The sequence below is a fragment of the Astyanax mexicanus genome, chromosome 12 (genome assembly GCF_023375975.1).
Source record: "Astyanax mexicanus isolate ESR-SI-001 chromosome 12, AstMex3_surface, whole genome shotgun sequence".
Taxonomy (NCBI): Eukaryota; Metazoa; Chordata; class Actinopteri; order Characiformes; family Acestrorhamphidae; genus Astyanax; species Astyanax mexicanus.
The window spans coordinates 20,090,002-20,102,229 of NC_064419.1; the positions used below are offsets into that span (position 1 = coordinate 20,090,002).

At 39.6% G+C, this 12,228-nt stretch overlaps 1 protein-coding gene across 3 annotated transcripts in view; it reads left to right on the forward strand.

Moving 5' to 3' along the window:
• Positions 1-8,191: 8,191 nt before the first annotated feature.
• The window catches only part of slc12a5b (solute carrier family 12 member 5b), a 119,202-nt gene continuing 115,165 nt past the window's right edge, over positions 8,192-12,228 (forward strand). Inside the window, exon 1 of one of the 3 annotated variants that reach the window (XM_022670669.2) lies at positions 8,192-8,692. In XM_022670669.2, the coding sequence (XP_022526390.2) occupies positions 8,638-8,692 (55 nt within the window). In that variant the 5' untranslated portion in view covers positions 8,192-8,637. The remainder of the gene's footprint in view (positions 8,693-12,228) is intronic. The other 2 variants (XM_022670667.2, XM_022670668.2) reach the window with 2 other exon arrangements.

The following is a 12,228-nucleotide window of genomic DNA, read 5'->3' on the forward strand; positions in this document are numbered from 1 at the left end:
ACCTGTACAAAAGCTTTTGTTGCAATTCTAAAAGCATTTTCCCTTAGCATACAAATTTCTTTTTGCTGAAAGTTATTTTTATGTAGTTTGTAATCCAGTGACAGAAATCTGTGACCATTCTTGGAAATGCTCGGTCTCTTGATTATTAATTGCAATGTCATTTTCTAGAATCTTCACAGCACCTGTTTGTTTACACCTATCAGAAACTCATTTGGGGGAAATGAGACAGGTTAATACGCTGCCCTCAGGGAAATATAAAATGTCAATTCTTATAAAGGACACACTTAGTATTGAAGCAGTATTGATGTGAAAACTGCTATATTACATTGCCCTTCTTATTGAACTGTGCCATGACAGCACCGAGATTACCTCCAAGCACAGAACATTCTCACAGACAGTGTAATTACATTCACACACAGGGGGTGAAAATAGAAATATCTTCCTTTAAATGCTGGTTTATAATGTTTATAATAATACTACACAGCAGAAAAGCATAACATCACTAAACCACAAAAACTGACTGTTTACATGTAGATCCCACCCCTTGACATATGCCACTGTTTTTTTTTATTTAACCTTTAATTTAACCAAGCAAAACATTAGGAGCATATTCAAAGTTTTGGTATTGTAAATTGTCGCTGTCCAATGAAAAACAAGTCTCTCCATTTTTGACGATTTTTAGTTTACTACACAGTTTGAACAGACAAACTGTCCCTTTACACTGTGCCAAAGTTTCTTGAAGAATGGACCAATAGAAACACTTCAAAATTACTTGAAAAAAAAACTCTTTTTACATTGACTTCCTTTGAAAGTTCAGAAGGTTTTTTCTCTCTCCTGTAAAGTTGCTGTTTTGGAGATACTTGTTTTTATAGTACAGCGACAATTTACAATACCAGCCTAGCAAGTAGCAGAAGCTCCCTGAGAGAAGGATACATCAAAAAAGGTAAGGATAAGAGGTAAAACAAGACCGAGAAAACGAGAGGAAAAATAACTCATATAAACCAGATAAAACAAACAGTTAATAGCAAAACAGTTGCAAGTAAAATTAGTAAAAATATTTCAGATGCATTCCTTAAACTCAGCAATTTGAATCAATATCTCTAAATCTCTATATCTATACATGTAATGTTTTCTGGAGTGTGTTCCAGTCTTTAGCACACGATAATGACTGTAGATTAAGATGATCAGTTTAACTTTACCTGCTAGTGGTACTACTAATGTTCTGGCTGATCTGTGTGTGCCTCTATTAGAAGATAAATATGTTGTATAGTCCAGTCTGTTTTAAAAAACTGATTGTGCATTCATATGATCTACATGCTTAAAAGAACAAAACATCTTCAAATGGTTACTGAGCACAAAATGAGACCACTAAATGATGATGTTTTTCCTTGATTTTACCAAATTGAAAACCTCTGGAATATAATCAAGGGGAAGATGGAAGATCACAAGCCATCAAAGCAAGCTGAACTACTTGAGTTTTTGCACCAAAAGTGGCATAAAGTTATCCAAAAGCAGTGTGTAAGACTGGTGGAGGAGAACTGGCCAGGATGCATGAAAACTGTGATTAAAAACCAGGGTTATTCCACCAAATATTGATTTATGAACTCTTAAAACTCTATGAATAATATATATATATTTTTTGCATTATTTGAGGTCTGAAAGCTCTGCAACTTTTTTGTTATTTCAGCCATATTCAGCCTCCTATTATTCTTGTGCATGCAGATCACAACTGTCCTCTATTACAAAGATTGATTTATTGATTCATTGAGAAATCTTACAATCTGTTTTTTGTTTTTTCCTTTTTTTATTTTTGGACAGTAGCTTTCAGATATAAATTGGTAATACGGAGGTTAAAAACACATGTAAAATTTTATAGAACTTTATTTATTAAATTTTCCATCTTTTACAACATAGATCATATATACATATGGTTAACAACATGCAAGGGAAAATAGATTTTTAATTAGAAAAAGAAAACAAAAACAAAACATCCTTAAAGAGAAAAAAAAAAAAAAAAAAAAAAAAACCCATCCAAACTCCCCTCCCTCCCTCCCTCCCTCTTATAGTTCCATCAAAAAGTTAAAAAATTATACATCCTATGCATCTTGTACATCTTGCTGGCTTTCCAAAAAGTCTTTAAATTGTTCCCATATTTTGTAGAAACTCCGTAGCTTCCCCTTTTTAGCATAAGTCAATTTTTCCAAGGCCAGAGTGTTGGAAAGGCTCTTGAACCACACATTGACAGAAGGTGCCTCCATAGCTTTCCACGAGGTAGCAATACAGTATTTAGCTTGTAATGAGCACATATATACCATTTTTTTTTCTGCATTAGACAGTCTTAAGTCTGATGGGACAAGTCCAAGAATGAACAAGGACAAAGGGGCAATCTGGTGGAGCTAATGTCAGAGACTCGGTCTATTACCTTTTCCCAAAATTCCCTAATTTTAGGGCAGGTCCACAAACAGTGATATAATGTACCCTCCTCTAAACCACACTTATTGCAAAGGTCAGGGTTATTATTATTGAAGCGGTGCAAAAGGGATGGGGTCATATATGTACGCATGATCCATTTATACTGTATAAGTTTAAATCTGGTATTGATAGTTTGAGTCTGTGCTGTGTGACACAGCATTTTCCAATCGTCCTCAGAAATTTCTGTGCCCATATCACTGGACCATTTCATTCTCTTGTCAGTTGAAGATTCATTGGAGTTTTCCAGAATTAAGCTATAAGAAACAGAAACTTGACCACGACTGTGCATATGATTTAGTATAACCTCTTCAAGACTGGATAATGGTGGTTTGTTTAGCTGATGTTTATATTTTTTCATAATATAACTCCTAATTTGTAAATACTTAAAGAAATGAGTCCTGGGTATATTGTAAGCACCCTGTATTTCCTCAAAGCTATACAACACATTATTTTCACTGTACATGTCTCTAATTTTGCTGATACCTTTCGTTGCCCATAATTTAAACCCTGGATCTTTTTCCCCTACTGGAAATCGGTGGTTTCCCCAAATTGGGGTAAACCCTGATAAATCTGAGTCAATGCCTAAATGTGTCTGCACTTTGTGCCAGACTTTAATGGAGTTTTTAACAAAAGGGTTGTGTGTCTTTTTACACAGGTTTTTAAATGAATCCGAGAATAAATATAATTTTAATGGCAAGGGGGAAGTAGTACAACTTTCTATCTCAACCCATGAATTTTTAGGTTCATTAGTACGGTGGCCGAGAAAGCCCAACGCAGTGCAAATTGAAAAGCGCTGCAAAAGCACAAAACACATCCATCAAAATTACAACACAGGCGCAGCAAATAGAAAAACGCGCTGCAAAAAGAAAAACGCGCTGCAAATAGAAAAACGCGCTGCAAATAGAACCACAACACAACGGAAGTGAGTCACAACGGAATTTTCCCGGGGGACCTTAAAAGATACTGTACCAGCTGTATACAAAGGACAATAAGTGGCAAACAAGCTTCTGAAAAGTAAGTAATGTTTATTACCTGTGATTACCACGGTTGTGTGCATATTATTAAAAGTTCTGCTTCACAAAACGCCTTGTTTGCCACGTATTGTCCTTTGTACACATAGTGAAGTCCGAGACGTTACTGAAGACGCAGCTTAGCTGGTACAGCATCTTTTAAGGTCCCCCGGGAAAATTCCGTTGTGACTCACTTCCGTTGTGTTGTGGTTCTATTTGCAGCGCATTTTTCTATTTGCAGCGCGTTTTTCTTTTTGCAGCGCGTTTTTCTATTTGCTGCGCCTGTGTTGTAATTTTGATGGATGTGTTTTGTGCTTTTGCAGCGCTTTTCAATTTGCACTGCGTTGGGCTTTCTCAGCCACCGTACATTAGAGAACCAGTGCATAATTGCCTTGATCTGAGCTGCCCAATAGTACCATAGAAAATTTGGTACTTGTAAGCCCCCTCTATCATAAGGCAGATAAAGTAGGGACATCCTAATCCTTGGGCGCCTGTTATTCCAAATAAAATTAGTTATTAGTTCCTTCAATTTGGAAAATAAAGTGGGTGGGGGACTAAGTGGGATGGATTGAAAAAGATACAAGAAAAACACATGTAAAATTGGTGAATCTGACAGTGTGGACCAGGTCAAAATGAGACACGCACAATGTTAATGTCAAATTTAATAGTATGTATTTTTCCAAATGTGTAAATTCAGCAAATAGAAACTGTGCTTAAACATTTATTTATTTATGCATGTGTGTTGTTTTTTAAATTTGAATCAGCAAAACATTTTTTGTTAAAGTAATTTGACTGAGGGTTTCCTTATTTGTACAAATGGGGGCATTGGGGGCATGGTTAGCATTTTCATCATTTAGCACTGGGGTCTTGAGTTCAAGTCCCTATCTGGGGGGATTTTTACCAGTTGAAATTTCTTAATGGTGTTTGTGTGTGTTTGGTGGGTGGTGAGTGTAAAGGATCGTGTAAAACATTAATTGCAAACATTCTTGGGTTGTAGAAGGACAATTAATAAGTATAAGAAATAAGAATAATAATTAGAAGAATGTCTTTATAAGCCATTTGTATAAAACAAAAAATGGCTTAACCTAATCATCACCTTGTCCATTACAATATACCTGATCTGGGTATCTATGATAATTTATTTTTTAAGATAAGAACACTTGATATCCACCCCATCCCCCACGAGGGGTATATCTCTTTCATCCCCCATGAAAGGGTCCTTAAAAGAAATACCCACTGAAATGTTCTTTTGTAAACCAAAGGTGGATTCATTTATGTCTTCCCTTCACCAGCATCTTCATGTATGTTTCTACATTTGTTATGTTTTTACCCATTTATGGCCTTTCCTATGCTCACTATATTCAGGTTTTCAACCTTTCTTCTCCTCTACCCTCCTCCCTTTCCATCTCAATCTCTCCAGCTGTTCGAACGCCTTCATCCCTCTCCTCTCTCTAAGTGCCTTCTATCATTCATGTGTACAATTTAAGGACCTCTCATTCCCTCCTCTTCTTCTCCTTATTCGTCTTTTCCCATTTCTTTTCTTCAGGAAAAGAGCCTTTCTCCCGTGTGCTCTGTGCTGCTGTATTTATAGAAAGCTCTCTGCCAGTGGAGATGCTTCAGGATGAAGTGATGAGGTCATAAGGGAGATGTTCCTAAAAGGCTGAAAGAGTGGGAAAAACACCATTCCCAGAATTCTGTTATTACCCCCACTGTGCCTTGACCTGTAGTTCACAGACAGTCACAAGAAACACAGGATTTCCATTCATGTTAATGGTTGACCCATCTTTGATCATACATTAATAGTAAATGCAGCTTTAAAGCTATAGTTCAGTGAAAATTTAAAGGTACACGTTTCTCAGCTTTTAAAGAAAATTGACACTGACTGCCGAGACATATTTGGTGTTTTAAGTTTGTTACCAGGGGCATCGCCTGGCCTGGGCTTCCGGGGCTTTAGTCCCGAATAACTTTCCAGCAGCCCCGAATCGCTTCGCTCAACTCAGCTATTAAGGAGGAAACAGCCCACTGGCCCTGTGTGAATGGAAAATCTCTTACCACCAATCACAGAGCCAGTTCAAGGAGAAAGTTCTGCTTTTTAGGAGAAACAGACGATCAGCTTGCTGGTTTTGCGGCGCACGGTGGGCTAGTAGGGAAGCCCCAAACTACTCCCCACCCCGGTCCTCCAAAGAGGCAGATTTTTGGGAAGTTTTGAGTTCTTGCAGCGGGTTCAGCGCTGATGTAAAACATATCTGGATATACGGATTTTTTTCTAAAAGAAAGGTAACAGAGCTAACCATGTAACCATGAGATTGTTGCTTGTTAAAAAGACTCGTCTCTGAATCAAAACACATAGATCAAACCCACTGTGTGCGTAATAAATTACAGCTTGTGACTCAGTTAGCTTAACTTTCGAATTAGCTAGCTTAGACAGATAGTCAAGGTTTGAAAAAAAAAACTATATATGTTTAACTTGCCCTGGTGTACCTGATCAGGCAATAACTATTTTATTTTTAAATTGTTTTTATTCATTTAGGATTCAGGGCTTACTGTAAGCTATAATTAACGAAAATGAATTTAGCTAACCAGTAAGCTAGAAGCTTGATGTTGTGAATAGCCAGAATTTATTACTATACCTAGTTTTCATGAGTTTCTTAACCCTGGTCTCTGCCCTAAAATTGTATATTTTTCGCCTAATCCAACTGATCAGCTAATAAACCACACATTATAGTGTTATACCCAGGTAACGCCCCTGTTTGTTACTTGACTTTTGTAACTACGTCATGTTACTTCCAAGCACTGAAGGTTTACCTCAGCTATTAGCAATGCCAAAAGCATGTTAAGATGCTACATAATCTCTAGTAGCCTCAGTTGCTTATGTCCTGTCTGACAATGTATGAAATGCTCCGTGTCTACATGGAATGAATGTCATAGATGAGTCTCATATCTCTGGGTTAGTGCAAGTTTGTATTAAGTCTCAAGTTGCTGGGCTTTTGAGTACAAAATCTGGGTGTAAAGCAGTCAAGTTTTGAGTCTTTGCTTCAGAATCCAAATTCTGTGGTGTGAGTCTCTAGGTTGCATCTAAAGTGTTTGAGGTGAAAGAGCAAAATGAGACTTTAATTTCTGTTATCTATAAATCCAAGTTAAAACAGAGTTAAGGTTTGAGTCTCTGGGTTGAAGTCAGGCTTCAAGTCTTTAGGAAACAAAGTTTGATTCATGTCTTGAGTCTCTAGGATGAGAGTCAGAGTAGAATCTCTGAGTGTAAGTCTAAGTCAAGTTGTGTGTATCTGGGATATAAATCAGGGTTGAGTCTCTGGGGTCTTGGATACAAATCAGATTCTCTGGGATGTAAATATGTCGGGGTGAGTCCAACTTGAGTCTCACAGAGAGTTTCTTAGAGTTGAGTTTCTTAGAGTCCAGGTCTTCAATCTCTAGGTTGCAAGTCCAATCCAAATCTCTGGAGTGTGAATTTGAATTGTTTTAAGTCTAAGTCTAATTTTGACTCTGGGATTTAAGTTAGAGTTGAGTCTCCACAATACAAGACTAAGTTGCTTGGATGCAAATTTGGGCTGGAATGTGAAATCAAGTCAGGTTTTGATTCGGTTTGGGATCCGAGTCCAAGTCTCTGGGGTGTGAGACTAAGTCAACCCTTAATGTCTCTAGGATACATATCAGATTCAAGTATCTGGGATGTGAATTTCAGTTGTCTTTAGTCTCTGAACTTGGGGGACAGTCAAATCTCTAGTCACTGTGGTGCAAATTCGGGCTTCAATGTGAATCCAGGTCTAGTTTTGTTTTGGTTCGAAGTCATTGTGATGCAAATTTGAGCCAGAATGTGAATCGAAGTTTAGTTTTGATTCGGTTTGAAGTCTAAAAGATATGTTTGTCTTAGTCAAGTCTTAAACATCTGGAATGCTACTGCATTGAAGCACACTTCAGATATCAGTCAAGATTTTGTGATTACATTTTTACTTCTAAATCCAAGTCGGCAGTCTTCTAGGTTGCAAATCCAAATAAAGTCTCTGGAGTGTGAGACTAAGTCAACCCTTAATGTCTCTAGGATACATATCAGATTCAAGTATCTGGGATGTGAATTGTCTTGAGTCTAATTTTGACTGCGATTCAAATTAGAGTTGATTTTCTTGAGTGCAGACAAATGTTCAGTCACTGGGATGTAAATTCGGGCTGGAATGTGAATTCAAGTCTAGTTTTGATTCGGATTGAAGTCAAGTCTTGAACATCTGGGATTGCATTGAAGCACACTTTAGATACCAGTCACGTCTGGGTTGAACTGTACAACTGTTATTAAAGTGAGATCGATTTTGTGACAAACTGTTACTTCAAGTCTTGACGAATGGGATTATCTTGACCAAATGCCAAAATGAATGTGTAATGTGATGTGAAATGATGTATAAGCTAAAACATCTCCTGCATTTCCTGCAGCCATTCAGTAAACTTATCTTGCACCAAAATCTGCATCAATGGGTGAGAAGAACAGTAATGACAGCCTGAGTCAGCTTTCCTACATTCTGTTTTTTTTTTCTTCTGCATCTTGAGGGCTGAGAGAGCAATGGTAAAAACAGAGAGAGAGAGAGAGAGAGAGAGAGAGAGAGAGAGAGAGAGAATCACAGTGAGCGGGCAGTGAGTACACACTGTATTTACACAGTGACTTACACCGCCTTTATAGCAAAGAGAACGAGAGACAGAGAGAATAGTGTGTGAGAGAGAGGGAGAGGAAGAGTGCTGTGCTCTTAGACATTCCATCATCTACTCCCCTGCAGCATCTCCTGCTCACACACACACACACACATACACACCCCTCCTCCTGGAGAGAGAGCGAGCGGGAGAAATAGAGAGAGGGATAGAGAGAGAGGAATAGAGAGAGAGAGAGAAATCGAGCAACATGCAAAGCAGCAAATGACAAGAAGGCTGCTCAGGCACAGCAGTACTGCTCTTTTTCTTTAGGGGGGAGAAAGAGAGAGATACAGAAAGGGAGAGAGAGAGAGGGAGACCACTGCACGCCTTTCCTCCTCCTTCTTCCCTCCTCCTCCGCTCTGTGTGTATGTGTGTGTGAGAGTGTGTGTGTGTGCGTGCGTGATTTGCTCTCGCTCGGAGGCTGGTTGGAGCAGCAGCAGCAGCGCTTCAGTGGAAGAAGGCTGACATGCTCAACAATATAACCGACTGTGAGGGGGGCGAGGGGGGCACCAACAGCCAGGGTAAGTGACCACCACTTCAGTGTGTGTGTGTGTCTGTGTGTGTGTGTGTGTGTCAGGTGGATAGGGGTCTTCAAACAGCTGCCTGGTGCTCTGGTGGGCTGTAGTGTTTGACTGCCGGTGCATGAGATTTGGGGGTGTGTATTCTGCACTGATAGCTGGTGATGTTGCATGTGTGTGTGTGTGTGTGTGTGTGTGTGTGTGAGAGAGAGAGAGATAGAGAGTGAGAACGATTATATGACCATTGACTTTTACTAGTGTACATGCCGCCTGTGTGTGTGTGTGTGTGTGTGACCAGGGAGAGCAGAGACAGATATAAGGAGGAGTGTGAAATTAAAGTGTGGTGTGTATGTGTATGTGTGTGTGTGTGTGTGTGTGTGTGTGTGTTGGCAAGGGCCTGTGCTGCAAGGTTGCTGTGAGGAGAATGATAATGCTTTCTGTCTCTGACTGAGGAAGGACAGGCAGCACTGTACTGGTGTGTGTGTGTGTGTTTGTGTGTGTGTGTACTCATACACGTGTGTGTGTGTGTATGGAAGTCCTGGTCAGGCATGGTCACCTCCCAGGGGGCAAATCATCAACCTGCCTCTGTCTGCTCATCTCTCTCTCTCTCTCTCTCTCTCTCTCTCTCTCTCACTGTATAAGTCTATCTCTTTCTCCCTATCTCTCTCTTTTTCTCTCTCTCTGTATAAGCCTATCCCTCTTTTCCTCCATCTCTGATGTATATTTCTGTTTCTCCATCGTCTGTCCTTCTCAGATACATTTCTTTTCCTCTATCATCTGTCTCTCTCTCTGATATATATTTCTGATTCTCCATTTCTCTCTCTCTCCCTCTCTCTCTCTCTCTCTCTCTCCCTTTCTCTCTCTCTGTATATGCCCTATATCTCTCTCTTGCTCTCTGATATATTCCTGTTTATCCATCATCTCTTGCTCTCTCACCCTCTCTCTGTATAAGTCTATCTGTCTCCCTGATATATATTCCTGTTTCTCTATCATTTCTCTCTCCCTCCTCTCTTCCCTATCTTCAATCTTTTTCTTTCCTCCTCTCTGTCCCTCTCTCTTCTTTCCTCTACCTTTCTACCCTCCTTCTGTACATCCTCCACCTTCTTTCTCTCTCTCCCTGTAAGTCTTCTCTCACCTTCTCTTTCTTACTGCCAGTCTTTTTACCTCTTTCACTCTCTTTCACTGTATATATCTTCCTCTTTCTGATGTATATATTTATTTTATCTTCTTTACTCTCATTATTTTTTTTCTTTATCACTCTTTCTCTCTGTCCCTCTCTTAATTTATTTTGATATCAGTTTATTTATTTTTCTATCGGTTTTACACCTGTTTATACCTGTTTCTCCATCACTCATCCTTATGTCTCTTTACCCTTTACCCTATCTATCTATCTATCTATCTATCTATCTATCTATCTATCTATCTATCTATCTATCTATCTATCTATCTGTCTGTCTGTCTGTCTGTCTGTCTGTCTGTCTGTCTGTCTGTCTGTCTGTCTGTCTGTTCTCTCTCTCTTTCTCTCTCTCTGTCGTACACACACACACACACACACACACACACTGTATATGAACATATCACTAGGTAGATTTGCAGATTTGACTGGACCGATCAATAATTCAAATTCCTGTGATGTGATTAGTATTGTGTTGGAATGAATGTCTATTTACTGCATCAAAGGGAAAAAAAAGTGAACGTCAGGGGACCCTATCAGCATCACAGTGGGGGGTGCGGAGGAGGGGGGGGTCCTGTCACCACTGATAGACTGCTAGAGATGCACCAAATACAGTCTAGAATAGACCTGTTTGTTTATTTTTTAAATTCCTCTATATGTCTAATATGTGCAGTAGAGAAGGGAACCCTCTGCTGGGTTTGTGGACTGTAAAGGGTTAACTCCAGCTCTCTACACACAGTAGATCGAGCATGTGTGTGTGTGTGTGTGTGTGTGTGTTGCTGTGGTGAGCCTGTGCTGCAGTATTCGAGAGCGTTGGAGGATGCCTGGCTGCTGCAGGAATTCCAGTGTATGTGTCGTGTCTGAAGTGCCCGGGAGTCTCTCTATTACTCTCTCTCTCTTTTCTACTCTCTCGATATCCCTCTCTCTCTCTCTCTCTCTCTCTCTCTCTCTCTCTCTCTCTCTCTCTCTCTCGCCAATGTGTCTTCACCCAGGCCTCCTCCACAAGTAGACCTCTAAACTGAGAAAGAGAGAAAGACAGAGAGAGACAGATTAGAAATACATAGAGACAGAGCTAGGCAAAGACAGAAACATGAAGAAAAAGAGAGAGACAGAGCGAGTGAGAAAAAAGAGAGTCTTTCCTTCAGTGCACACATTCTACATAAACTCTCTGCAGTGGAGAGCTGGAGCAGTAACCTTTCCAGCTCTGAGCGAGGGATGATGAGATGAGTGTGTGGAAGAGATGCAGCAAAGAGAGAGAGAAAGAGAGAGAAAGAGATGGAGGAAAAAAGGTGGACAATTAGAATACAGAATGTAGAGTGTAAGACAGAAAAGATTTTTGTAAAAAAAAAAAAGAACAATGAAAAAGACAAGGTCAGAAAGATAGCGTGCAATGAAGTGAGAGAGAGAGAGAGAGAAATAGAGAGAGAAGTTTAGGATGATGTATCCTTGTACTATGCCATTTTTTGGGATCATTTTTAAAAGCTTTTTGATGTATCCAGGGATTCACACACACACGAGGCACTGCAACAAATTCCTTTGATGTGTGTGTGTGTGTGTGTGTGTGTAGTTAGATAGACACAGTGTCTGCGGCATATGTGCTTATGCCGATGTCTGCATGGCGACTTACTGACAAATCCAAAAATGGTGTTTCTGGCCATCTAAATATAGATGATCCGCATCATGATCCGCATTTTGGATATGCTACTTTTTTTTGCGAGCAAGTGGATTTTATAGATGTACAGCAGAGAAAGATGCTTATTTATTCTTTACTTAAACAAGAAAAAATATAATCTTTACCTTTTTTCCTGCATTATAGACCTGATATGTTGCTCTACAGTTATTATGACTGGATTGCATTCGTCTAGAGATGCTGTCCATGGTGCTGAAACCAGATGAAGAATCTGCACTATTGGTGATCATGGGCAAAGCTGTCTACAGTTTATGAGATTGGCCAAATACACATTCATTGTGTGATAATAAAATAAATATAGTTGCATCCAAGCTTTAGCTTTTTAGATTTTTTATCTGTGTGTGTCAGAAGACCTGGTGTCATGGTGTGGAGTGCAATTGTGCATTATGTCAGATCACCCTTAGACACCCCAGGCCCTTCGGCAGCCCATTCGACAGCCCAATTTTATAAGGTCCTGCAATCAGTGGCAATACCTTTTCTGCATGCGCGAAATGGTATTCCAACATGACAATGCTCATTCACATACTGCTGCCCTCTCAAAACCTTGCATTGAAGACACATATCTATCCCTGATTAAAAAATGTGTAGGAAGCTAAAAGGGAGAGAATGTAATGAGTTTTCACAGGACACCAATAGGAACCTCTACAACCTTATGCCGAGACTTCTGGCATGTTG